Consider the following 27027-nt stretch of genomic DNA (forward strand, 5'->3'; position numbering starts at 1 on the left):
CCAGACAGTCATTTGTGTTTTTCTTTCTTTCTTTTTCCTGCACCATTCTCGTCCTTAAAGACTTGTTTAGAAAGTTTGGTTTTTGTTTAAAGTAGTTTCTTCAAATAAGGGATTAAGAGTCAGGACAAATCCAGGACTTCACTTTGGACAATGAAAGAGACTGAAACAAAGAAACCAACTCCTGGTGGTGGTGAAGCTGGAGGTGGTGAGGGGGGAGCGGAGAAATGAATGATAAGACTCAGGACACTTTTGGGGAAATATATTTTCTTTAAAAAGGCATTGAAGGTTATCTTCCAGACAAGAAAATCAATCTCACATTCATTTTGAAAAAACTATTTACTTTTTTCCAAATGTATGTTTTACAGGGTCAGAACATTCTATATGTTCTGAAACTATGGGTCAGAAACATTCTATAGAAGGAAGCATTTTGATAGGCTTTGTAAATAATTCTAATAGAAGGAAAAGCTCATATTTATCTAGATGCGGCTATGCTCCATGGGAAGATTTCAGCATCCAAAGTGCAAAGACAAAATGACTGTGGCTTTTCTTGCCACTCAAAATATTGACAATCTTCCCTTACAGCCTACTCTTGTTAGTTGAGTGTTAAACAGATGGTACACTGACCTTTAGAAGTAGAGCTCCAATGGACAAGGGCGGGGGGGGGCGGGGGGGGGGTGTTAAGCATCAGAATGAATTCAACTTGAGAATAAACTGGCTTTGACCCCAACCAAACCCAATGTCCCAACAGAGGCCCATTAGAAATAAATATAAATTGTACTATAACTTTTACAAGGTTGTGCCACTTAACACTATTAAACCTAATCAAACCAAATTAAAGCCAAGCACACTCCCATTACTAGTTCAGTCCTCCCCATAACCCACTTCTATGAAGGCTCCATTGTTACAGTTCAGCTCCTAGCAGAGGAAGGGGAATTTCCAAGTTCTCTCGAAGGAGCCATCCTAAATTCTCTGCCCAAACCTTTCTTTACCCTGCCCCCCCATTTCCCACCCCAAGACAAGTCAGTCTTACCAAAGAGGCAGGGGCTTCTACCACTAGTCTCATGGAAATTACATCAGAGAAATGTCATTACATGAGGGAATTTGGCTTTAAGCCCAAGGGATGTACCTTCCAGCCTGCAAAAGAATCACAATGAATTTCATACCCCTGTAAAGATCTCCCATCTAAGAGCTCCCAAAGACAGCACAAGGTGTTGATATTACATTACTTGAGGAGAAAGAGAAAGAGATATATATAGTTTTCATAAAACCCCCTTGCACAATTAAACTTGATTAAAAGCCTGGAGAATGCTAAAAGTAGTAATGAGGCTGCAGAGTAGAGAGTACAGGTGCACTCTTCCCCACAGTCAGTGAATGCTGTCAAGTAACAGGAGACACGACTTCACTTGAGCATTGGAGAAGCAAAAAAGTTGCCTTGTCGTCCTAGGTTGGTGGCAGACTTGCTTTTGCTCCCAAATCTAAAGAAAAAGAAGATGAACTGGAAAAGTACTCTATAAAAAATGATAAATAAACAACTATAACATTACTTGACAATCAACTAAAGTAGGAAACCCTCAGCAACTACTCTGTAAGCCACTCTCTATCACCTGAGATGAGGGAGGATAAATATTAAAGACCTTTGCTGCTGCTGCTGCTAAATCACTTCAGTCGTGTCTGACTCTGTGCGACCCCATAGACGGCAGCCCACCAGGCTCCCCCGTCCCTGGGATTCTCCAGGCAAGAACTCTGGAGTGGGTTGCCATTTCCTTCTCCAATGCATGAAAGTGAAAAATGAAAGTGAAGTCGCTCAGTCATGTCCGACTCTTCGAGACCCCACGGACTGCAGCCCACCAGGCTCCTCCGTCCACGGGATTTTCCAGGCAAAAGTACTGGAGTGGGTTGCATTGCTTCCTCCACTAAAGACCTTTAGACACTTTCAAAAAGGGTATCCTTACAGCTTTTAACGTCGAGCTGCTAGCTAAGATCTAATTCAATTTTTCTTTCAATAAGCTTCAGCATGATGGGAAGGATGTCCAAGGAAGTGACCATTTCCTATTTCCTGAGCCAACCAATTCTACATACCTGGGAGTGTTCTTGGTGAGGGTGGAGCGGACTCTCTGCGACAGGGAACTGGATGAAGGAGTCTTGAGGAGCTGATGCTCAGGAGTGGTCACAGGCCCCAGTAAACTCACTTCAATCAAAAGTAAGACATATTTTAAAGGAGGCGGGGCGGGGAAGAAAGCATTCTCATAAGGCAACTATCAAGCTACAAAACCTGTGAGACACTTAAGAGCTAAGTTTAGAGACCTAGCAAAGTCCCGGGGGTCATTTTTGTCATCATTTTATAACACACCAGTATATTTTTTGAACTATGCAGGCAATGCTCAATGAGTAGCTAACATTCATTTTCTGACTTAAGCCATTCTCAAACTCCAAACTTCAAAAATCTAGCATCTATTTGATTTTTCCTGTACTAGACAAATATACTTCCTTAAAAAGCAACTTGCAATAATAAAAGAACAGGTCTCCGATGCCAATGAAGTTGGAATGAAACCAGTCTCATACACTTTTGGTGGCAATACAAATTGGCAAAAGCCTTTAAGAAATCAAATTAGTAAAGTATACCAAGAAACAGAAATGTTTAAAACCTTTATTTCAATTCAGTAATTCCCACTCCAAGGAATTTACCATTAGGAAAAATAAAAAGGCATATACATATGTTGATGCCATCAGTATATGTAGTTATGAAAAACTGAAAAATAAAATCAGTACCAAACATAGCATATTTAAGTAAATTATAGTTTACAACCATAAAAATGAGAAGGTCATACAGTAACAGAGAAAGTTCTCATAAAATGCTAAATGAAATAACTAATTATATCTAAATTATTATATCTATATTTATAAAAAATATCCGTATGGATAAAGAAAGAAGAACATGGAAAAGTGAAAAAAAAGTTAGGATGGTAGAACTGTATAGCTTTTTCTTTAATGTTAGAATTCTCAAAAATATTTTAATTTTATTAAAGAATATGTATTTCAAATGGCTCTAGCAAAGGGAAGGAGAGGGCATCCAGCCAAAAACCAGAGAGGGAGTCAGGCCCTTTAAGAAGCACACCTTAGGCCTTACCTTTAACATCTGGGGTTTGTGGTGTCGAGAAGGCATTTGCGTTTTCAATGACATGCATGGGGTCAATGTTTTCTTGTTCTACCATCATGAACTGACTCCAGTATTCCAGGGGTAGTGACAGCAGGCGTTCTACCACCTAAAAGCCACCCAACATGTTAGCGAACTATCAATGCTCAGGGCTTATCTCTCACCAATTTGTCCTGTTTTGTTGTATGAGTTCATGTAACATAACATGCCTGCTTACCTTGGGCTGACGCTTGATGTCCTGTAACAATGTCACTGGATCTGGATTGGATACAGCATGGCCAACTATTGTAGGGCCAAAAACTTTGGCCAGATTGGCAACATCCATTTTAGTGTTTGGGCTCTGAGCCACTCTATGTAAAAGAGCATTACATTAGAAGACTTGTCCTTCTGCTTAAAAGTAGACCAAAATATAAGATCTACAGGAAAATACTTCACCCTTCACATTCTTCCCTAACATCCAACCCCCATTCTCTTCCATGTGGCAAATTCCCAGACTCACTGAGACAAATCTCCGCTCTACTCACCTCTGCAAGTGAATCATGAGGAAAGCCAGCGTGTCTCTGTTGGCCTGGGGCAGCTCACCCACAGCCTGGTACATGGCCGCTATGCTGTTGTCCTCATCTGTGATTTCTGTAAATGAAAAGAAAGCACCAAGAGGCCTAGACTTCTTTCCCTTGACAAGAGGTTTCCAAGCTATCGACCACAAAGTCTCATCTATACAGTAAGCTTCTGAAACTTCTGATTAGGTTCATGACTGCATCAGTCTCTAGTTTCATTAACAAGTAGGCTACTGGCCAACAGCTCAATATTAGAAATCAGAACTTTAAAAAAAAAACAACTCTTGCAGTTCAGGAGAGCAGCTGGAAACTCATGTTTCCAGGAAGGCAGACGTATAACTGCAGTTTACAACTATCAAGAAGGTACTTGTTCACAAAACATGTTAAGAGCCTACCAGGTGCCAGGCGCTGTTCTAAGTGCACAGCATCAAGCAGAACTAAACAAAAGCCCTTGCCCCATACTACTGGAGGAGTCAATCAGAAAGAAAATACCTATCAGACAGTGATACATATAAGAAGGCAGGCAAGAAAACTAGAAAGTAATGGGAGCTGTTCTTTCTGACCAGCTGGTCAGGTGTTTCTGTGGACAAGCTAACAAGCCAACAAGAAACCTGAAAGAAACAAAGGAGCAAATCCTGCAAATGTCACTCCAGGTTGAGACAACAAGTATGATGGCCTCTAATCGGGTTGGCAGTAAGCTCGGTTATGGTCTAGGAATTACAAGAATTTCAGTGTAACTGGAAAAGAAAGAAGGAAGAAAGGCGTGTTGATGGAAATGATATTGGAGACATAACCAGGGCAAAATCATGTGGGTCTTTGGGGCCTGTTAAGGACTGTGGATTTTATTCTGAGACTTATGAGAGGCTTCTGGGAGATACTGAGGAAAGAAGGGATGTTGTCCAATTTAAATTCTGAAAGGACCACTCTAGCTACTGTGTGAAGGTTATACTGTAGAGGGCAAGAGTAGAAATAGGAAAACCAGTAGGGTTTTACAGCACTCCAGAGACAGCAATAGGAATGACACATTTTAAATTTAAGATATATTTACAAGGCTTCTGCTGATAAGATGTGCCAATGGATTAAATGTAGGGCGTGAGGTAAAGAAATCAAGGGTGGCTCCAAGTTCAAAAGGACAACCTAAAACTTGACCAAAAAAACAACAGAAAGTACGACAAAAAAACCCTGTTAGGACCCTATACGGTTCAGACAGGAAGAGCACAGGGAACATGGAAGAGTTATTCATCCATCACAGTATCTGAGCACTGTATTCAGGCACTGTACCCGGCAAAGGACAAAGCAGGAAACAGAAGAGTCAAAACTCCTGCCCCCGCGGGACTCACATTTAAGCATTAAAATCTGCCCCACCTGCTGCATCCATAAAGGTCTTGTTTAGCCGAAAGGTCAGAAGCGGTTCTTTGAGGTTTCGAAGGAAGTCTTTCAGGAGGCTACAGATAGCATGGATGTCATCCACTTTGCTGAGGAGGGGTACAGTTTTCACTCTGAGGAATTTCTCTTTTAGCTCTTTTACTGTCCGGTCACAGCCTGAGATCCGATACAGGCCTGTCTGTTATCAAGATGACACTTTCAGTTAAAAATCTCTTAATTACTGATGCAAATAACAAATTCACCCTCTCCAAGGGTGGACTCTTACCTCGGTCAGCCCTCTTTGCTCAATCTCATTTACACAGTGGACAACAATTGACGGGATCATTGGAGAAGTCTGGGACACATAATCTGCCAGCATTCCCTGAAAAAGGCGAGTTTAGAGTTATTTATACCACTTAGACTAGTAGATGAAGACCAATGGGAAGAGCCATCCCCAGACTAATACTGAGGCTGGGACATCATGCCTACTTTAAAATTCTTCTTCCCAAAGCATAAATAAGACTAGAGCCGCTCAATTATTTTTCCTACCTCTACACCAGACTGATTTATGGTCACATATACCACACTCTCACATGAACAAGTAATAAGATCACTAGCTACAACTCCACCCCTGCTCCTCTTACAGTCAAGGGCATCAGAAAGAAAGCAATAATGAGATTACAGGTATGGAGTGTAATATAAACTAATTTATTATTCTAAAAAATCTGTTCTATTCTGTAATTACTCTTAGTAAGAAAAATTATTTAATACAACTCAGTTGACTATGACACACACTGATATATAGGAGAGAACTCCGTGGCTCTGTATTACAGAAAATCTGTAAAAAAATTACAAGCATGGATAAAAACTCTTAAGATTAAAGGACTTCCCTAGTAGTACAGTGGATAAGAATCCACCTCCAATGCAGGGGACATGGGTTTGATCCCTGGTCTGGGAAGATTCCACATGCCACAGAGCAACTAGGCCCATGCACCACAACTACCGAGACTTACGGGCCTAAAGTCTGTGCTCCGCAACAAAAGAAGCCCGTGTACCACAATGAAGAGTAGGCCCACTCACTGTCAACTAGACAAAGCCCTCGAGTAGCGACAAAAACCCAGCACAACCAGAAAAAAAAATAAAGATTAAATGGGAATCATGCATTAAAAGAAAAAAAAAAGATTAAAGAAAAGTAATATTTGATTTGCTGGAGGCTGAGTAGCAGCTCAATCATTTTGTTTTGATTCTTGCTAATGTTGCTTCTAATAATAATTTCTTAATGAATTGAATCAAATTTTAGAAATGAATCTAATCTTAATAGCCTAGTATGGAATACCTCTAACATTAAGAGAAAGAATATTCAAAGATGAAATTATATCATGGCTGGGATTTGCTTCAAAATAATTCACTGAATAGGGTCAGGAGGAGATTGGGGTATTAACAAATCAAGACTGGACATGAGTCAGGGATCATGAAAGTTGAATGATAAGAACCAGGGTTAGTTATACTCATCTCTCTACTTTTAAATATGTTTGAAATTTTACAAAAGTAGATGGGATGGGGATGGGAAGGAAGAAAAGAAAAGGAAGCCAAAGGAGGGAAGGGAGAAGGAAAAAGGAAGAAAATAAGGAAAGGGAGGGAAAGAGGGAGGGGAAGAAAAGGAAGAAGAATTTGGTTTAGAAAGGCTACTAATCAGACAGACAAACCCAAAAAGGATTCTTCAAGTTAACATTTTATAATTTCTATTCACTATTTGAGGGAGGAAATGTACATGGCATCAATAATTTTTGAAAAAAATGACCATAAGCTTTTAAAGGGCTTCTCTAGTGGCTCAGAGGTAAAGAATCCACCTATGATGCAGGGTCTATCACTAGGTTGGGAAGATCCCCTGGAGGAGGGCATGGCAACCCACTCCAGTCTTCTTCCCTGGAGAATCCCCACGGACAGAGGAGCCTGGCAGACTACGGTCCATGGGGTCACAAGGGGTTGGACAGACTGAAGCGTCTGAACACAGAAGCTTTTAAAAGCTAACAAAGTCATAACACAGGGAGGGCTCCCACAGGTCATACATACTTCTCCAATCTTGACAGGTGTCCCTATCAGGGTAGGAATACAGGGAAGCGGACAGCGGTCCCGACATTCTGGATGAGAGACCACACGACAGTCTCGGCACTTCAGAGACAGCTTGCCAAATTTTATTCGCTTTCCACATGGTACACAAGATTCGGGTTTAATAACCTGAGGATGAAACGGAATGGTATGCATTAGAACATTTATCATCAATCAACATTTATTAAGTACCCAGCATGTGCCCAACAGCTTTCTCATCCCTTTACACATAGTTTTTACTTGTGTATTCTCACAATAATCCTATAGGTTTTTTTAAGATAAGGAAACAAGCAAAAAGAGGCTAAGTAATTTGCATAAGTGCATTGAGCTGGAAGGGATCACCATAAGAATTTGTTGGCAAGGAGTCAGAAAACCTCTATGTTAAACTCCGCTACTTACTGTCCTGTGGCTCAAACAAGTCAGTTAATGCCTCTGTGCCCCTGTCAGTTTGCTTGGATTTTTAGCAGAAATCAAATGGGACACGTGCCATCTTCAAACATGAACTGTAAATACATATCACGATAAAGCAAAAACTGCTTCTGAAAAGTTGCTTTCTTTTACTATCACTCACAGAATGGAAAGATACACACCCTCTAGAACCCTGGAGAGTGGGATGAGGAGGAAGGAAATTTGACATTTAACTTTACAACACTAAATATGTAAATTTGTGATTAGCAAATATTATGCCCACCATTAAAAAATTAGATGTGTCCCAAAGCAGCAGCAACCCCAGTTTTACCGTCTTAGAGACAAAGTCGTGCAGGCGCATCCCCCCATTGCTTTGCGGAGTGCTGGAGCCGTCTGTTTCGGTTTTTGGCTCTGGCTGCCTGCTGCTCAATGTGGAGTCACTGTTCCACGGCTGTAAAGTACCTAGAAAACAGACAACTCCAAGCTTTGTGTCTTAGATATTTCGTTCCTTCTGAATTTTTTTTGCCACACCCTGTGGCTTGTGAGATCTTAGTTCCTCAACCAGGGACTGATCCCAGGGTCCTTGGCAGTTAGAGTGCGAAGTCCTAACCACTGGACCGCCAGGTAATTCTCCCTTCTGAATTTTAACCCCAATTCTAATATAACTAGTAGGGACTTTCCTGGCGGTCCCGAGATTAAGAATCTGCCTTCCAGTGCCAGGGGACATGGAAAGGAAACATGTCTTCCATGTTAGCTGCAGGGGAACTAAATAGCCTGTGCTGCTGCTGCTAAGTCGCTTCAGTCGTGTCCGACTCTGTGCGACCCCATAGACAGCAGCCCACCAGACTCCCCCATCCCTAGGATTCTCCAGGCAAGAACACTGGAGTGGGTTGCCATTTCCTTCTCCAATGCATGAAAGTGAAAAGTGAAGGTGAAGTCAGTCTATAACAACACCCAGAAGTGAACTATGCAAAACACTGTTTCCAGAGAGACAAGTTACACACCAAGTGGTGTAGGTCAGGCTAGCAAGCCAAAGCAGGGCATGACAAAAACAGAGCTCTGTCCCTCAGTGAGAGCAGTAAAGTAAACCTAAAACATCCAGCCCCTGCCTCATGGTTTCCAAGAAACCAGTTCTGCCCGGATTTTACCAGTTGTTTTCACACAGGCAATTCAGCCACAAACCCAGCGGACCTGTTTTCCTTCGGCTCCGGGTCCAATATGGCACGGTCTCAATAGTGGACACAGCCTCGATGGGCCCGCCATCATTGGGGACAGTCACTGTAGTTTTAGCAACTATGGATTCATTTCCCTGAAACAAAGGCAGTAATGAGGGAAGGATAAATCTAATTTCCCTTCTACTATGGGTGGTTTGGTGGAGTTAAAAAATTCCTGAGTCTTAGTAAGGGCTTAAGCCCCCAGCCCCAAATACTCTTGAAGTTGAAATCTAATACTCTCAAATAAAATACAGGTCACAAGGGTAGGTATACATGCAAGCAACTGAGAACAAACAGGAAGCTGACGTTGTTTACTGTTCTATTCATGTGGATAATAAGGATCCTAGTACACAGAAAAACTTCCACCAAACGTCTCTTTCAAAATAACACTGCAGTGTTGACTTGGGATTTTTATGGTTGGGGCCACTACACTTCGCTATGTTCAAGACCACAATTCTCTCAGCCTAGTTATTCTTACCTGGTCTGCGGTGGAGCCAATGGAACGCGTTTTCTTTACAGGTCCAGGGGGACCATCCACAAACTGTCGGCTATTCGAGCGCTAGAAATGGGGCAAAACCCAAGAACTTTAGTGCCAGATAGGAGATCTGAAGCACAGACAATAAAATTATTCAATTAGACAACTTGGATGCAAGTCCTAGGTACCAGGGCTGCAGGAAATAACAAACAATGTGCACTCTCTCACAGCCTATTTCCACAAAAAGGCCCTTAGTGCCCTAGAAGAACAAGCAAGCTTTGGAAAAATTTAGATGGCAGCACCAGAAAAAGTAGAGTGTAATCCTATCTAAGGACACGAAGTCCTAGAAACATATTAAGGACCCTAAACAAGCACAGATAGATCTCTGTATATCCCATTATACACACATTTCATCTGAAACTTCTATCAGAACACAAAAGTTCTGCATAAAAATTCATATGACATCTCAAAACAAACTTAAATAGATTCTTTTCCTCTCCATGAATGAACTTAAATCAGCTCAGAATAGTGAAACAGACAGGACAGGATTCTGTCTTGAGTTTACTACCTCAGGGAACACCAATACTGCCCCCGTCCCCAACATGGATTCACTTGTAATATGTGTTTAACACCAGCTAGAGCAGCATGTCAGGAATGTAGCACAATGGCAACATTTCCCAGAAAACTCTTTTATTGCTACTAAGTAAAAACAGACACACACACACACAAACCCAAAAGTAAACAAAACCATACATACCCTCTTTTCTCTCTTCTTCAGTTTAAAAGTCTTTACCAAAGAAGAATCCCAATCCTGTTGACAATTGTACTGTATTAATATCCTTCTTTGGTTAGGCCTCCCCTAAACCCTATGCAAATACATTTACAGAAAATTTTAAAAACCTCCTGAGTCTGAGTATCTAACTCACAATTCTCAAATGTTATAGCCATAGTGCTGTGGTAAGTGAACATGCCTTCTTTCCAAAATTGAAGCTATTATAATAGAATCAGGAATCAATACCACAGAGGCAAGAAAAGGTTAAAGAATCAACTTCTGTAGTGATTATCTTCAGTACCTGGTCCTTTGTTTCTGATTATTTTTGTAGTTAGTTTTAGAACTCACAGAATGGTGGGCACTGCACTAATGGTTCAGATGGGGTCCTTGCTCATAAGGGACTGCTACCATCTAATCTAATGTTCTGTACAATGTAGCCACTTTAAAAGTTCTAGTTTAGGATTCACATCTCTCAACCATCCCTCCTCCTTGGGCCCTAAAAAAGTATTCATTTGTCTTTCACTGTGGTCTAGTTTCACTTCACTCACTCTAACTATTTTTGCATTCATCTTTAGTAGCTACCTATGACCTCCTGACCCTGATAGTCTCTGAAAACACAAAACCCCTAAACAGTTGTATATATTATAGCTTAGCTAAATAAATTTAACCTTTCCAATTTATGGTCAAGTAATTTAGGTACTGGTTGTCTGATTCAGCCTCAGTTACAACAGATATTACACCATAGGTCTAGCTCTAAAAGCAGCTAGAAATATATTCTAGTTTTATTAAAAATCCCAAACTGTGTTATTCCTTATTCCCAAAAGGTGATACCTAATATTAATATCTACAAAAGAGCAATTACTGCCCTAGTCAAACTCTGAATTTGGACAGAAAACTCTCAGCCTAGTAACAAGTAGTTGTCATTTGTTTTGCTATCATCAAATGACCAACTACCAATAACTTCCTGATTTATTGTTTGCTAGCTTTCCACCAAATAGGAAAGCTACGCAAACCAATGAGCTGCAAGTCTCTGGAACAAAGAGTGAGTATCAGGGTATGATCTTTTATGCAGAAACACCACCATACATTACAAGAAGGGTGCTGCCCCACAATAGCAGGGTAACAAAGAGCTCAGACAGGTGAACCACTGCTCATCAAGGTATTATCTAGTGCCTGGAAACTTTCATCAGCCTTTGGGCTAAAGTTCCAAGGCATTGGTTTCCTTCTAATTGTGAAGTATGACTAAGTTTTCCTCAAGAACCAATTTAATTTAGATATAAGGCACACGTCTACTCTCACCAAGAGCAGCAAATAAAGCCTGCCTGGATAGAGTCTTGATAATTTTTTTTTTCCCCTAGCTGGGGTTTTAAAAAGTCAAGATGTAATAATCAATTAGTACAGGCAGCTCACAGATTCGTTAAATAAATTTAACCTCATGCCAAATCCTAAATTCTATATTCTCACTTCCAAAGGCTAAATATATGCCAATTTCTTACAGGCTTGTGTGTATTTATATTTTTAAAAGCTAGTTGGTATCTATAACATATCAACTAATAAAATAGTAATAAGGGAATTTCAGAAGAGAGGACAGAAGAGAGATTCCTGACGGAGCAGGGTTAAGAAAAATAGATAATTCTCAGAAATCAAGTGTTCATTACCAGGGATTCATCGGTCTTGTCAAAGCTGATATCGGATAAAATGGAACCAGATTCATCAATGGTTGACAGTCTAGATGAGTGAAATAGTAGTTAGAAACAAGACTGTGCAAAGCAAAATCCACCAACACCAGAAAAAGTCACACTGGTCAGGTAACATCAGCCATTTCACAGCAGCATCTTCCCTGTGGAGATAACTACAAGCTCAAACCCTAGCTGTGGTGGGCTGCTTTTTAGTTTTCAAGGGAGACTGTGTATGTATGTGTGTTTGTGTGTGTGTGCGCACACGAGCAAACATGCAGCGCAGTTGCTATTTCAGCAAAGGTCTCGTAACTGCAGTTTAAAGTTAGTCAGGAGCATAGGTGCTATTTCCTGCTGAGTCTATACTACAGGCTGCTAAAAAGTCACAGGCAGAACAGTGAAGTTCAGTTTGATCCCAACTGTGGTTGTTTTCTACAAGAGAGAGAATTACCCAGCATTAGCTTTTTAAGAAATTAAGCCTGTACATCTTCTTAGTTATAAAGATTCCCCATAAAACAACCAGACAACAAAATAAATAGCTCAGAGTGCTGACCATTCCCTACGTATCGTATTGGGGGTGTTAATTCAAAGCTTGGTTGAGACTATTTTAAATTGCGATGCAGTAGAACCAAAATTATTGTCTGGTCTTGGCTCTCAGAGGGTCTTTCTAAACCAGAACTACGAGAGCTCTCTAGAGAGTAAACACTGGAAGTACTGCTGAACTGCCACTTCCACCTTCAGGTTTCTTAGCAATGTGCAGGATTATTGATGCTGGTGCAACTGTGCACCAACGTCAAATTTTACCCTTAATGAAAAAACCTAAGATAAAAAAATAAAACGGGAAGCCCCTGCACCTTTATTTCCCACCCACCCATCCTCCAAAGTGTTTTTGTTTTATTTAGCACACATTCCAAAAGCAGTATATTTAAGAGTTTAGCTAATAAGAACTTATTAGAGCTGTGTTCCTTGTGATCGGATAACAGATGCAGTTCCCCCACCTTTTGTTCCCAGCATTGCCACTGGCTGGTTGGCCTCTGTTGAGAAAAGCCAGAGCTGATTTTTGCTCTTCACTTAGTTGAATGCTGCCAGATGTGTCACACATGAGCATCTCTCGAATCAGCTGAATCTGTCTTTCCTACAGACCAAAGCAGAGTAAAACATCCTAACTAACCAGGGGAGAAAGCTTCACCTTAAATTTATGGGACAGGCAGACCAGAAGACATTAAAATACAGCATTATGCAAATGAGCCTTCAGGAAGGCTGCTACACCAATAGCATATTAATTCACATCAAACCCAGATTGCGTCTCTGATTTCTGACTGGTAAAATGAACTCTATCTAGAATAGTGAGGTTTCTGCTACAAGACTTTTGGATCAAACCGCTAATTCAAGAAAAGAGAGGACTGCAAAATCAGAGTCCCAAAATAGATTTCACAGAGCAAAAACACTTTAGTGTCATCTTATCAGGACAATTATTGGCTTCTACAGATCAAAGCAGCCACCCACCTTTCTAAATGGTGGAGCAAAATGCATTAAAATGGATACAAAGCTGTGATGCACTGGAACCAGACGATTTGAGCTTACTGAGGCGTCTAACAGTATACCAAGATGGATTAGTCCCTCCTAGTAAGGGCTTCCTTTGTACCATGACCCACTCTGTTACATCAAAATGACAATGCCCTACGTCCCAGTGTTCATATTAGTTGAACATAGCTAGCTCTTTATCCTATATTAAGAGCCGCAATGAAGACTTAAGAATTGTCCTGCTTATATCAATGACAAAGTACTAGCTGTTACTATCTTACATGAGGATGTTCTAGGTAGCACTTATAATCAACAATAAGAAATATATCAAATATGCTAGGATCTCCCTGCCTTTCCCCTAATTCTTTAAATTCTCATTTGAAATCTGTATATTAAGTAAATGTTTAAGATCTAAAGGAGGAAAAACTTAAAAAATTTAAATTTCAACCTATGAAAAATAGTATTTCTGGTTGCAATTTCAGCTCCAATCATGGACAAACTGCTTCTAATTCTTTAATGAAGAAGAAACTGGGCACCCCCACTGTCACAGTGCTAGCAGAAAAGCAATACACACCAGCTTTTCACAGTCAGCCTCAGCTCGCTGTCTCCGTTTGATCTCTACATCCACCTGATTGCGTGCATGTTTCAGTTTAACATCCAGAGCACTTCGCTCAGTCTCTGCTTTCATCAAAAGATCCTTGTATTTGCCCAGCTCGTGGTCTGTTCTCTGCCACTTTTTACGAAAATCTTCAAAGTCCTTTGCCAGCTGGATAAATTCTAAGAAAAGGGAGAAACTTTAATAATTCAAGCACCAAACAGAGTATAAATGCTGTAATAAATGAGTCCTCCAGTTAGTTTTACTCCAAATGCATCATTAAGGGACTAGCTGAATTATGAGCAAATCCAGCTGAAAATAACCAGGAGCAGATCCTTGATGTATGTTCATCACTCTGGTCAAGAGTTTTGTGGGGAGCAACTTCTATTCCAATAGGCCACGTACTTTTGGCTTAGCCAGTGGCATCTGCTATGAAATAAGTAACTCATTAGTCACCTGGCTCCAGATGTAACACTAACAGTGAAAGCTCCTGAACAGAAGGCAATCAAAGGAGGATACCTTTGGGGCAGCTGTCATGCACCAGGACAGTTAGGCCATAAAACAAAAACAGCCTCCTTTAGACTCACATGTTGCTGCACCAAAGAGGCGTTAAACAGCAAATTCAAATGTAACTGCTGTAATATGCTCCAGTAGATGTAGATTAATATTACAGATGTCTAGGCCTGCAATTGCATTCAGCTGTATAATTATACAAATATTGATTTGAAAGTAAAGAGCCAATTTGCTTCTGCTGTTTAACACAGCCCTGAAGGGTATGTCAACATTCCAGTTGGAAAGACACAGGAAGAGAAGATCATACTAGCTTTGGATGACTCACTGATAAGAGGAATGTGGACTCTCTTCAAATGTCTGCAAAGGAAGCATCGCTTCCAAGGCAGCACCTCAATGCATAACAACCCTGGTGGCATCCATTCTATCACCTGCAAAGACTACTGCAAAGACAATTCTACAATGCCTTACTGTTCTAGTTAACCTCAATGTATCTCTAAGCCATCACTCCACCAGCATCGTGGAGGAACCTTCCAAGGTGTACATCTGCTGCTGGTCAAATTAACCCAGTTTACAGTGGAAACTAGGCCAAATTCACACACACAAAGCTAGCAGATTCTCTGGTAATAAGGGAGCCTTTCCTATTTGAATTTAACATAAGAGCATAGAAATAATATAATGCTTTTTTAAAGCAATTTTAATTGTTTGACCAAATTTCAAACTTACAAATTAGGATAACAATTCAATCTAGAGAAACTGATTCTGACACACAAGGAAACAAGTTTTTAGTAAACAACAGATTCTAGCAAAACAGGATATTATGACCTAGTTATCTTAGATAATACAAATATCAAGGATCTCAAAAAGTAAAATATATTATTAAAATTCAAATAGTTGTAAATGATATACTGGTTTAGTTAACGGTTTAGAACACATTACTAAGGGGTTTTTTCCTCCTTAACTGAAAAAGAAAACAATATATCCTTTTGCAACTTTAAATATTTCAAAATTATAGATTCACAAAGAGAAAGTTTAAAAACAAGAGCTGGTTCTTAGTCACATTTTACTCTCACGATTCACCAAGCAAAGAACTTATTGTTTGCATATTTTTTAATGTATGTAATACTTCCCTTTTTCAAAAATAAAGAACAGGAAACACACTTTCCATAGTCTAAAAGCTTTCTAGTTCTACACTGTGGTCAATGTTTCTAAATACAGTGCTGCCTACACACTCAACTATTTCCTGAATTGAAAAACAATTTAAGAATGAAAAGATTTTCCCTTGACCTAATTTGCTGGTTAGCTTGTTCTTTAGGATACTCCTTGAAAAGTCTTACTTGGGGTTTAATTCCCATTCATTGTTAAATGGCATATGTTACAGATCTAACTGAATCGGACAACAGAACTGAAACCAAATAAAGTATCAGTTCATTTAAAGGAAAGCATTCCTATTTTAATACAAATGATTAAATGCTTGTTTATATTAGACCAAAACCAGAGCATTTGCATACATGACTAAGATATTACTGTACAAAAAAAAAAGAAAGGAATGAAGTTATATGATGAAAAGCAAGAGTAAGGAGTCAGGGGACAATTAGGCATGGGAAGAATTCCTAGGCTCTAAGAAGATAACAGACTAGAGTGGTTGCAGAAAAGGAGATTCTAGAGTCCAGAAGACATTAAGTCATTTTAGTTCCTCAAAGGCCAACATACCAAGTTAGGGATTCAGAGCGGGTACAAAATGTACCTCTACTTTGTAACAGAAATTAAGGAAAGGCAGAAATTTACTTATAAAATAAAGGTTCCTGTAAGAATAAATATCTTGTATTTTTACAGCATATTTTTTCCATAGGTATTTTCACAACCTAGTATCTCATTTATCTCCAAATACTTGTGGCAAAATTCCTATCTCACAGACAGAAATAACAGTTAAAAGCCAGCACTAGTTACTGAGACTCCAAACCTCAAATTCCTCCCTCTGCCCCCACATGCCATCAGCTGCCTCCTCCTAGAGATCTTAGTATCACAGCCTCTTCCGCCCATTTCCATGCTCACAATCATTGCTCCAGTTAGGGCTCCTTAATGCCTCTTTCCTGAGCTAGGGCAAACACCTAATCAGCCTCTCAGCCTCCACCTCTAATGCAGCCACCACCTCTGGCAGGGTAACTTTCCAAAAGCACGGCTCTGATTAAGTCATTCCCCACTTACCCTTATTCACCTCACATCCAACACCCTTTTGCCTCCACTCAGAAGTCTCCCTTAACACTCAATGACCTCTTTTACCTCTGTCTCTTGGGATCCTACCCTATATCCAATTGAAGGCTCAAGTCAAACCCTAGTTTTTTCCATGAAGTCATTTAGTCATCCCTTTCCCTCTACATGTGCTAGAAGTTGTGATAGGTTCTCACTGAATATGGGCTGAGTGAACCTGAATTTTAAGATCTCTTCCCCACTGGACTCCAAAACAATCTGTCTTCTGAGATGATGTGACCTCAAAGAAAAGCCTAATTAGTATGCCATCATGGTTACTGAGTTGGTACCAGATGACAAGGTCATGCAACAGTTATTAGAGAAAAGAGAATATTGTTTTGAAAGGGCTGTAAGTAAATGAAAGCTATTAAAAGCATGAATCAAATTAAAGAAAGCATTGAATGGCACAAGCAACACACTATAGTAAGTACTATGAAGATTTTTAAGACTTAGTTCTTGCATTACTTTTATACCAATGAGACTGACTTAGCAGCAACACCCACTGAATTAGGTATTCATGAAAATCTGAAATAGGAGAGGATGGTAACACAAAGAAAAGCCGGTAAAGAATAATTCCCTTAGATCACATAAGTCAGAGCTATCGGCTCCACCTTTCTTTGTCACTAATCTACTTCCCAGAAGATGATTCTATCACCACCTCCTTTGCCTCTCTAGCTCTCCACCAAACCTCAAACATTTATTACTAAGCATCAAATATATGAAGTAGGTGAAAGCAGATGGATTGTCCTTCCTTCAAAAAGAAATTATGTCATTTTTCTCCTTTCCAATTGAAAATGTTTTATAGAACACAGGGAAAACCCCAGATAAAAAATGTACACAACTACTCCTCTAATGAAAAAAAGCAACATCCTTAGAAATTCAATAGATTTTGCCCAGTTTGTTATACAAAAATGAAATTGGCAACTAATGCCAACTATTTAGTGAAAAGAGAACCTTAATAATGAAAAAATCTGGGTAAAACCCATTTAAAAATAACTACAGGAAAAAAAAAAGTGACTATTTAGAATCCGTGTCCATGAAGCTTTGACCACAAATAACTGACCATTGTTTTTTTTTTTTTTTAGGTAACTCAAAATGAAAAACAATTTTAGGGTTGGAACACACTTCGGCTATGTAGAAAGCCCAAATCTGAAATCTGTTTTTTCTCTCCCCACAGGCCAGCTCAGAATGACTTACGGAGTTCATTTCCTTCACTGAGAATCTCCACCCGGCGTACAAGCTGCTCAAACAGATTCCGCATATTCAGCATCGTAGTATCCATCTTTCTGCCAAGAAATCAAATATACATTAGGGGTCCTGCCATCTCCCCCAGACAAAAGATTCAGTAGCAATCCAGCACAGTGATCAGTGACTAACATCTGGACTCATCCATGTGTAAGCTACCACTATGAGAATCTCAAGTCAACAACTGATGTTTTGTGTAATCCTTATTATAAAAACAAAGTTAGAATGTTTAAGACTCATTTGAATATTACAAAAGCATTTCAGTCCCGTGAATGTAACACCCCTTGCTGCCTACTTCTTTTCCTCCACTCTACAATCACTTTGGAGCTGAGAAGAAAGCAATTAGGGACAAGTGTGTCAGTTTATTACTAGGTGATCAACTACTTAGTCGAGCCTAATGATTAATATAACATTTTTGCCACTTTAATCCTGCTGTACTTTGAAGACTTTCAGTGTAACTTAAAAGGTTTATTTTTAATTTCATTTTTAGCTAGTACCCATGTGGCAACTGCCTTTTAAAATGCAGGACATGGTCAGCACATTTCCTACCAACGGCACAGATGACGTCACACGAGCGATTAAGTGGGGAAATTGCCAGCTCAGCAGCACAAGAATTATTTCTGTAATGCAGGGCTCTCTGCTGGACTGCATGCAGGGACTATGTTTAATAAATTTATACTAAGTATAGGCAAAGGATTATGTTGTACCACATTCTGGCATCAAGGAGACAATACACCACCTTCACAGCTAGAAGGGCAAAGGAAAAATCATTTGCTACTGTGTTCTGTAATAGTGAATTTCAAGCTTCATATGTCCCCCCTAAAGACTTGCTGATATTACATTAAAAATGGTGTCCTTACAGGCAGTTCTGTTCCAAATAGACTTTAACTGGGAACACTTTGAGGAAATAAGATCTTCATTTAACAGTTGAGAAAGAAAGACATCACTGCGATGTTATGAAAATTATCAAGGAAATGAAATTAAAAAATCAAATTTCATTTGAAAACTGAACGTCCTCCGAAACACCATTAAAGGATTCTTCTTATGTTCTCCTAATCATCCCTTGAACGTTCTAGTCCAGGTCCTCTTTCATGCATCTAAATAAAATTTTAAGAACTCTTTTATGAAGGATTAGTGACTTTACAGTGTTTGTAACATTGTACTATAAGCTATGAGGGCAAGAAGGGAGGGAAAACCAAAAGAAAAAGGAATATATAAACATTAAGATATTTTCTATTAAATGCTACAGAATTACTCATTTGTACTTGTATGATGATTGCTCTAATAGCAAAAAAAGCTTTCAATTCCAAGCTTGGATGCAATATATACCTGAATCAGGGCCGGAAACCAAGATTTTCAAACGGCAATGTATCTGTTCCAAGCTACATAATAATCACAGCAAGCTGCTAAGCAACCAGACCGACAAATTTATTACAAAGCTCTTTCTCTAAACTAAAAGCAAAACTAAAAGACTGGTATTAAAACTGGTAGGAAAAGATGCAGAAGTCACAGAGATGCCCATGGGTTTTAACAATAATATGACCAAAAAAGGCAAATACATCTCTGTGCTACAGGACAGAAAACATGGATAGGGCGTTCAGTAGCCTATTCAAATGATGAATTCCTTTGGCTCCCAATAAAAATCAGTCGGTGGTCAGTTTTAATATGGGGTATTATTCGTGTCTATCGTCTCTTCCCTCATCTGTATAATCTGAGATTGTACAACAGTGAGCTCAGTACACAGAAAAACTTCTACTTCACTAGGAATGCAGAAAAGGTTCAATCCCTAGGTTGGGAAGATTCCCCTGGAGGAGGAAATAGCAATCCACACCAGTATTCTAGCCTGGGAAATCCCATCGACAGAGGAGCCTGGCAGGCTACAGTCCATGGGGTTGCAAAGAGTCAGACACGACTGAGCACACAAGCAGAAAAGGAAAATCCGACAGTGCAACTAGAATACCGAAAACTGGTTATTAAAAAAAAAAAAAAAAAATCAGAGGACTTTTATGACTTAAATGACAACAATCTGATTCTCTATCCCCTTTAAGAGAAATTCTTTATTTTCTCAAGTTCCTCTATTCTTGTTTCACTATTTTCTTGTGTACACCACTCCCTAGAGTGAGCACTGTGTGGAGGAACTTTCTTGAAAACACAACTTGATTCCTAAAAAGACTACAGACACAGAGTACCTACTTGGGGCCATCTCACCATAGTAACTGTGATCTCACACAACTACCCCAATCTACATTGTTCTCCTAACAGGATGCCTAGTGCCTAGGAGACAGCTGTTTGAATGTATCCAACTACCCCATTTGAGTCATTACATAGCTACAGACAGCCCCCCCCATTTCTCTCTCTGGCCCTCAGCTCTCCCCCCACTGACTCAATCCTATAGCTCTCAATTCCGGATGACTTGGATGCTGAGCTTGATTTTGAAAACATCCTTCCCTCACATATATTATCAACTACTCTACCCACTGACCTACCCTGGTCCTCCTCCTCCTGACATCAAACTTTGATTTTATTTTTATCATTCTTCCAGTCACTCAGTATCAAACCTCAGAGTCACCTTAAGTTACTCCCTTTCCTATAAATATAGTCACCAAACTTTGTGGATTCTTCTCTCATGCATGTTACAGCCAGCCCCTCAACACATGCAGGTCATTAACATTCACTTCAACTGACCTCTCTGGTCCCAATCTTTCCTCAACTGCTTTGCTCACGTGGCACATTTCACCTTGTACTCTATTTTAACTTCACCAGCTATGTCCGAGCTAGACTCTAAATTTGAAAGGAGAAACCTTACATTTGGAACTAAATTGCAAAGGCTCAGTATTTAAAAAAAAAGAAAAAAACACTTGATAAATTGAAGTCAGAGAACAAACTCATGAATGAATACAGACACATTCCCCACCATGATTTAATTGTCAAAAGCATTTCCATTCTACCTGAACATGTTTGATATACATGAAAACAAAGAGAACAGTTAAATAAAGGTGATAGAAGCCCTAGGATAAACTTTTAGTTCTTTTATATACATGCTGTATAACCGTGGATAAGTCACTTAAAATTCTGAAACACATCTATAAATGGGAACAAAAATACTTGCCATATTTGCCTCAAAGAATTCTACAAATTAATGGAGATAAAAGTTTTATACTGTATAAAGCAAACCTCGCAATAAGACTATAGGGTATTAGAGTGGGTATAAATTTTTTGGTTTTGTTTTTGTGTGATTGTTGTTATTTACATCCTAGAATAGTGATTAGCAAACCACAGCTGGACTTCAGATCAAAAACGGAGGAGACATGGTCTAGGCTCTTAAACAAGCTCTTCTACATGAGCCTCATAGCATCTGAGAAGAGTTAGTTTTTCCTCTAAGACAGAATTACTTTGGGCAATCCAAACAGCACCAGAAAATATAATCTTCTTCACTTTGTATGCTGGGGAACTATGTATTTTTATTAACGTTCTATAGAAGTGACCCTAAGGAATTATTTATAGATGACAAAAATATCTTTCTGTATCAGTATTAACCCTGATATCTTGACAAGTTAAAATTTACTCATTCTATTCAATACCAACTGAAAATCGTGTTAATTTTCCTGCTGGGTCACATCTTCACCCTGATGAATACTTGTTTATTTCTCCCCCTTTATTATTTAGCTCATAGCTAGGAGATACACTAATGTGAACGGAAACACAAACAAAGTCATATTGTAGTACATTGCTGTGCAGCTGTAAAACAGCTGTCACTTTTTCACTACAGAGGCGGCTGTCTTCTGGGAAAGCTGAAATGATCCTTGTGTGTAGCAAGGAAACCAGTTTGTGGAGCACTTTAAACAAAAAGGTGCTAGAGAATCTCAGCTGTTATTGATGAGAAGCCCCAGAGGTGGAGAAGTCACTATGTTACAGATTCCCAATCTGTGAGTATCCTTAAGGGAGCAATTTGGCATCACCAGGAAAGAGTCTCAGCTTGATGTGATTGCTTTGAGTCCCCAATTTAATTTCAATCACCCAGCCAAGAGAACAGACATCATCCTTCAGAATAACAGACTATTACAGATCTTACTGCAGAGTATCCTGGGAAAAGTCTCTATCCTCTTCTTCCTCCCCCTACAAATAACATTATTAAGAGACCTATACATCAGGTTTCAGATGCATCAAGAGTGTTAAACATTGTAAGACAAAACAATGAGTTTTTCAGGAAAGAGTTTTGATGAAAAACATTCTCACAGACGTTACTAAACCTGAAGAGTCCCAAGAAATTAACAATACCAGTTCTCTGCTGCCAAGGAAAAACATCCCCTAAGACTGTCTCAATACTACAAAATGCTTTCATATGAAAGTTATTTCAGAACAATTCTTTTTCCCAAATGTCCAGCTTTTGCTTCACCATATCAAAGCCTCTATTCAATTGGCAGGCAGAAGGAATATCTTGAAACCAAATGTTCTCATGAGCAAGTCAACTGCAGAAAGAGTAAACAGAACATCTTCAGTCCAACATGAATGAAGATTAAAATACGGAATAGGAGGGAATTCCCTGGCAGTCCAGCAGTTAGGGCTCTGCACTTTCACTGCAGAGGGCCCAGCTATGCTGGTGGGGGAACTAGGATCCCACAAGCCCGTGCAGTACGCACCCCCCCCCCACAAAAAAAAAGCAGAACGAGACAAATTACTATTTTTCATAAAATCATTACCAGTTCATTATACTAAGTTCTCCTTTTATTTTTTTTCTTCTGTGAATTCTTTCCATTCCAAAGTGTTCCATTCTTCAGGGTCTAATGTAAGTATTATCAACTTATGGAAAGCATTCCGTAATCATTTTAGTACAAAACAACCTCTTTATTATCTAAAACACTCATCTGGCAGATATAAAACGCTGCCTCATACTGTTAATTTTCTCTGTTCAGAAAAAAAGTAACATTTTTTAATGGTGAAACTAAAACCTCACCACCCTGAACTCAATGCACCTCCCTAAGTAATCTTTGCCCATTATGCACTCATATTTCATAGAACTGCAATCATAGATTTATATATTGTCTTACTTTTTTCTACCATGTTTCCATTAAGTTGCAAGAAGTTGATGAACATTTATTTAACTGTTCTCTTCCTTGAACATTTGGGTAATTCTGTTTACCTCTACTTAGAATTTTTCATACGGTCACTCCCTCACTTTCTTCAGGTATTTATTCAAATGTCATTTACTCATACAGGCCGCCCAAAAGCACATGAAAAGATGTTCAACATCACTAATTATTAGAGAAATGCGTATCAAAATCACAATGAGGTACCACCTCACACAAGTCAGAATGGCCATCATTAAAAGTCTGCAAATAACAAATGCTAGAGAGGGTATGGAGAAAAGAGAACCTTCCTGCGCTGTTGGCAGGATTATAAACTGGAGCAGCCACTATGGAAAAAACAGTATGGAAGGTCCTGAAAAACTAAAAACAGACTTGCCATATGATTTGGTAATCCCACTCCTGGGCATATATCCAGAAAAAAACTATGGCTTGAAAAATATATGCACCCCAATGTTCACAGCAGCACTATTTACAATAGCTAAGACATGGACACGACCTAAATGCCCATCAACAGATGCATGGATAAAGAAGGGGCATGTACGGGTGTATGTGTGTGTATATAATATATATACACATATATATTACACATAATATACACATACACACACATATGTATATATACACACACACACAGTAGACTACTCCTCAGCCCTGAATGAAATGCCATTTGCAGCAACATGGATGGACCTAGAGATTATCATACTAAGTGAAGTAAATCAGAAAAAGACAAATACCATATGACATTGCTTATATGTAGAATCTAAAATACAGCATAAATGAACTTATTTATGAAACAGAAATGGAAAACCAACTTATGGCAACCAAAAACGAAAGAAAGTGAAAGGAAAGTGAAGTCCGTCAGTCATGTCCAACTCTTTGCGACCCCATGGACTGTAGCCTACCAGGTTCCTCCATCCATGGGATTTTCCAGGCAAGAATACTGGAGTGGGTTGCCATTTCCTTCTCCAGGAGATCTTCCTGACCCAGGGATTGAACCCGGGTCTCCCACACTAAGGGGGTGGGATAAATTAGGAGTTTGGGATTAGCAGATACAAACTACTATACATAAAATAGACAAACATACAAAGTCCTACTGTATAGCTGCTGCTGCTGCTGCTGCTGCTAAGTCGCTTCAGTTGTGTCCAACTCTGTGCGACCCCATAGACGGCAGCCCACCAGGCTCCCCCGTCCCCGGGATTCTCCAGGCAAGAACACTGGAGTGGGTTGCCATTTCCTTCTCCAATGCATGAAAGTGAAAAGCCAAAGTGAAGTCGCTCAGTAGTGTCCGACTCCTATCGACCCCATGGACTGCAGCCCACCAGGCCCCTCAGTCCATGGGATTTTCCAGGCAAGAGTACTGTATAGCAGGACCTGTAATTATCCATGATGGAGAATATCCATAATGGAAAAAAATACGAAAAAGAACATGATTCACTTTGCTGTAACCAGAAACTAACACAACACTGTCAATCAACTTTACTTCAATTAAAAAAAACACTGTCCCATTGTTAACCACCCTTTCAAACTGCATCTTTCCCCCCAAACTCCTGCTTTACTTTGCTCAAAAAAATTTATCTACATCTAACATATTTACATATTAACTGACTTATTTGGTTTATTGTTTGTCTCCCCACTAGTTTAACTTCCAAGAAGGCAGAGATTTTTGCTCACTGATGAGTTTCTGGTGCCTAGAACAATGACTGACATTTGGCAAATGATGATAAAATATTCAATGAACGAATAAGCTGAACGTCACTACGGAGAGTGTTTTTCTTCAAGTGGCCATGTTCCTTAAAAATGCATTTCCAAGGCTTGGAGTACCAAGTCAGACGGTAAAAAAAATCTCTTATGACTCTTGATAAATGGTGCAAAATATTTTCTAAAAGGGCCGGACTAACGTATTCTCAACAGTGTAAAGGCCTACTAGATTCACCACAGTTATCTTTCTAAGTTCTATTAGCACAAATAAGTTGCAAGCTCATTTAAAGCCAAGTAAGACTGTCTTATACTTAATTTTGCACTGAATGCCTGTTGAATGATTAACCTATAGGAAAGGCGTCTTCCCTAAACATTTTCAGTAACTCGAAAGCTCACCCACCACATTAAAGAGTACGATGACGTTTCTTTAAAAAAAAAAAAAAAAAAGCTTATCTTCCCACCCAACCCACAATCCTATACACTCCCTCCTATAGACTCCCTCTGTAGATGAGTCTATGGGATCTACAGATATGAACAGGGATCTATGGGAAAGGATAAAGTAAGGCCTTGCTGTTTCTAAGGCTGAGATTTTAATGAGAAAGGCAAATGTCATCATTTCCCGAGACTCACACAGCCCACTAGAAAGAGGGGCTCCACTCCAAGCCGTCTCGGCCTCTACAACACCAGGGCTTTTCCCACTGAAAAACTTTTGTTCCTCCGAAAAGAACCCTCGAAAAAGTCTTGCTACCCCACCTACTTTCTGTCTTTAAGTGAAAGCCATTTCTTTGGGGTAGCTTCTGCCCTGTTGAAGTCACCACCTCAAAAAGACGGCCCCGGCTTTCCACAAAACATGGCGCCACGAAAGAAACCCCCCACTCCCTAAGTAAAGCCCGCTCAGGCCGCCCGCGCCCCCGGCCGGAGGAGGGCCGCGGAGGAGGAGCTGTAGGTGCCGGCCTCCCCCTACCCCGACCCCGTGAGGGCCACAGCTCACCACCGGAGACGCCTCCCTCCCCCCAAAAACCCAGCGCCACAAACACCTCTTCTCGCAACCCCCGACACCCACCTTTTCGGGTCCGCCTGGCCCCACCCGGGCGGCCTTCTACTTCCCTCCGCGTCTCACCCAACGGCAGACCAGCACCGCGCCGCCAGGCCAGGTTTGAAATCCTGCACCAACCAATCACAGAGAAATTTATTCCTCCAGCGGTGTTTCCCCCCGCCCACGCTCTGACGCATGCGCCAGGGCAACGGAGAAGGGCGGGGAGACAAGAATGGGCATGCGCATTCTGATAGAGCGAGGCCAAAGGCAGCCATCTTGACTAAGGTCAACAGTTTTGGGGTTTTTCTTTCTCCCTTCGCCCCACTCCCTCCGGAGCACTTTCTTGAAGGCATTCAAGAAACCATGTTGACTAAGGGCAAATGATACTTTTTGAGGGCAAATTATTCTGGGCCTGTTTTCCCCAGACCCGGAAATAGGCCTTTTGGAAATTCTTAACTGAGCAGTGGATCATCTCTCCATTGAACAGGAAGAATTTCGGAAGATTTACTGAGCTGACAGTTCAGTTCAGTTCAGTCCCTCAGTCGACTCTTTGCGACCCCATGGACTGCAGCTCGCTAGGCCTCTCTGTCCATCACCAACTCCCGGAGTTTACTCAGACTCATGTTCGTGGAGTCGGTGATGCCATCCAACCATCTCATCCTCTGTCGTTCCCTTCTCCTCCCACCTTCAACTTTCCCAGCATCAGGGACTTTTCACATGAGTCAGTTTGCATCAGGTGGCCAAAGTATTGGAATTTCAGCTTCAGCATCAGTCGTTCCAATGAATATTCAGGACTGATTTCCTTTAGAATGGATTGGTTGGATCCCCTTGCAGTCCAGGGGACTCTCAAAGAGTCTTCTCCAGCTGCTGCTGCTGCTAAGTCGCTTCAGTCGTGTCCAACTCTGTGCGACCCCATAGACAGCAGCCCACCAGGCTCCGCCGTCCCTGGGATTCTCCAGGCAAGAACACTGGAGTGGGTTGCCATTTCCTTCTCCAATGCATGAAAGTGGAAAGTGAAAGTGAAGTCGCTCAGTCCTATCCGACTCTTCGCAACCCCATGGACTGCAGCCTACCAGGCTCCTCCGTCCATGGGATTTTCCAGGCAAGAGTACTGCAGTGGGGTGCCATTGCCAGGCCATCAATTCTTCGGCGCTCAGCTTTCTTTATGGTCCAACTCTCACATCCATACATGACTACTGGAAAAACCATAGCTTTGACTAGGCGGATCTTTGTTGGCAAAATAATGTCTCTGCTTTTTAATATGCTGTCTAGATTGGTCATAACTTTTCTTCCAAGGAGTAAGCGTCTTTTAATTTCATGGCTGCAGTCACCATCTGCAGTGATTTTGGAGC

General features: G+C 40.3%; 1 protein-coding gene across 2 annotated transcripts; it reads right to left on the minus strand.

Annotated features, from left to right (window-relative positions):
- Window positions 1-244: 244 nt before the first annotated feature.
- Window positions 245-25854, minus strand: RACGAP1 (Rac GTPase activating protein 1). 2 transcript variants are annotated; one of them, XM_055583144.1, is made up of 17 exons: window positions 25703-25854; window positions 17807-17895; window positions 13829-14031; window positions 12729-12865; window positions 11713-11782; window positions 10040-10093; window positions 9286-9366; window positions 8785-8902; window positions 7925-8055; window positions 7150-7314; window positions 5363-5458; window positions 5077-5275; window positions 3679-3784; window positions 3372-3504; window positions 3128-3263; window positions 2080-2188; window positions 245-1475 (listed from the first exon to the last, which is right to left on the minus strand). In XM_055583144.1, exons 2-17 carry the CDS (start codon window positions 17889-17891, stop codon window positions 1400-1402), a joined length of 1899 nt encoding a protein of 632 aa, XP_055439119.1. In that variant the 5' UTR covers window positions 17892-17895; window positions 25703-25854; the 3' UTR covers window positions 245-1399. The 2 variants fall into 2 exon arrangements, with proteins under 2 accessions (XP_055439119.1, XP_055439126.1); XM_055583151.1 differs by having other exon boundaries at window positions 17807-17891; window positions 25703-25850.
- Between the last annotated feature and the right edge of the window lie 1173 nt (window positions 25855-27027).

The sequence above is a fragment of the Bubalus kerabau genome, chromosome 1, assembly GCF_029407905.1.
Source record: "Bubalus kerabau isolate K-KA32 ecotype Philippines breed swamp buffalo chromosome 1, PCC_UOA_SB_1v2, whole genome shotgun sequence".
In the NCBI taxonomy this organism is placed as follows: Eukaryota; Metazoa; Chordata; class Mammalia; order Artiodactyla; family Bovidae; genus Bubalus; species Bubalus kerabau.

Bases quoted from the DNA above. Each gene is read 5' to 3' on its own strand.
- RACGAP1 (XM_055583144.1), bottom strand. From the start codon at position 17,891: ATGGATACTACGATGCTGAATATGCGGAATCTGTTTGAGCAGCTTGTA. The intron at 10,094-11,712 runs GTAATGAACACT...AATTGTCAACAG, and splicing joins ACAAGACCGATGAATCCCTG to GATTGGGATTCTTCTTTGGT. The intron at 8,056-8,784 runs GTCCGCTGGGTT...TCTGTTTTCTAG, and splicing joins CCGGAGCCGAAGGAAAACAG to GTACTTTACAGCCGTGGAAC.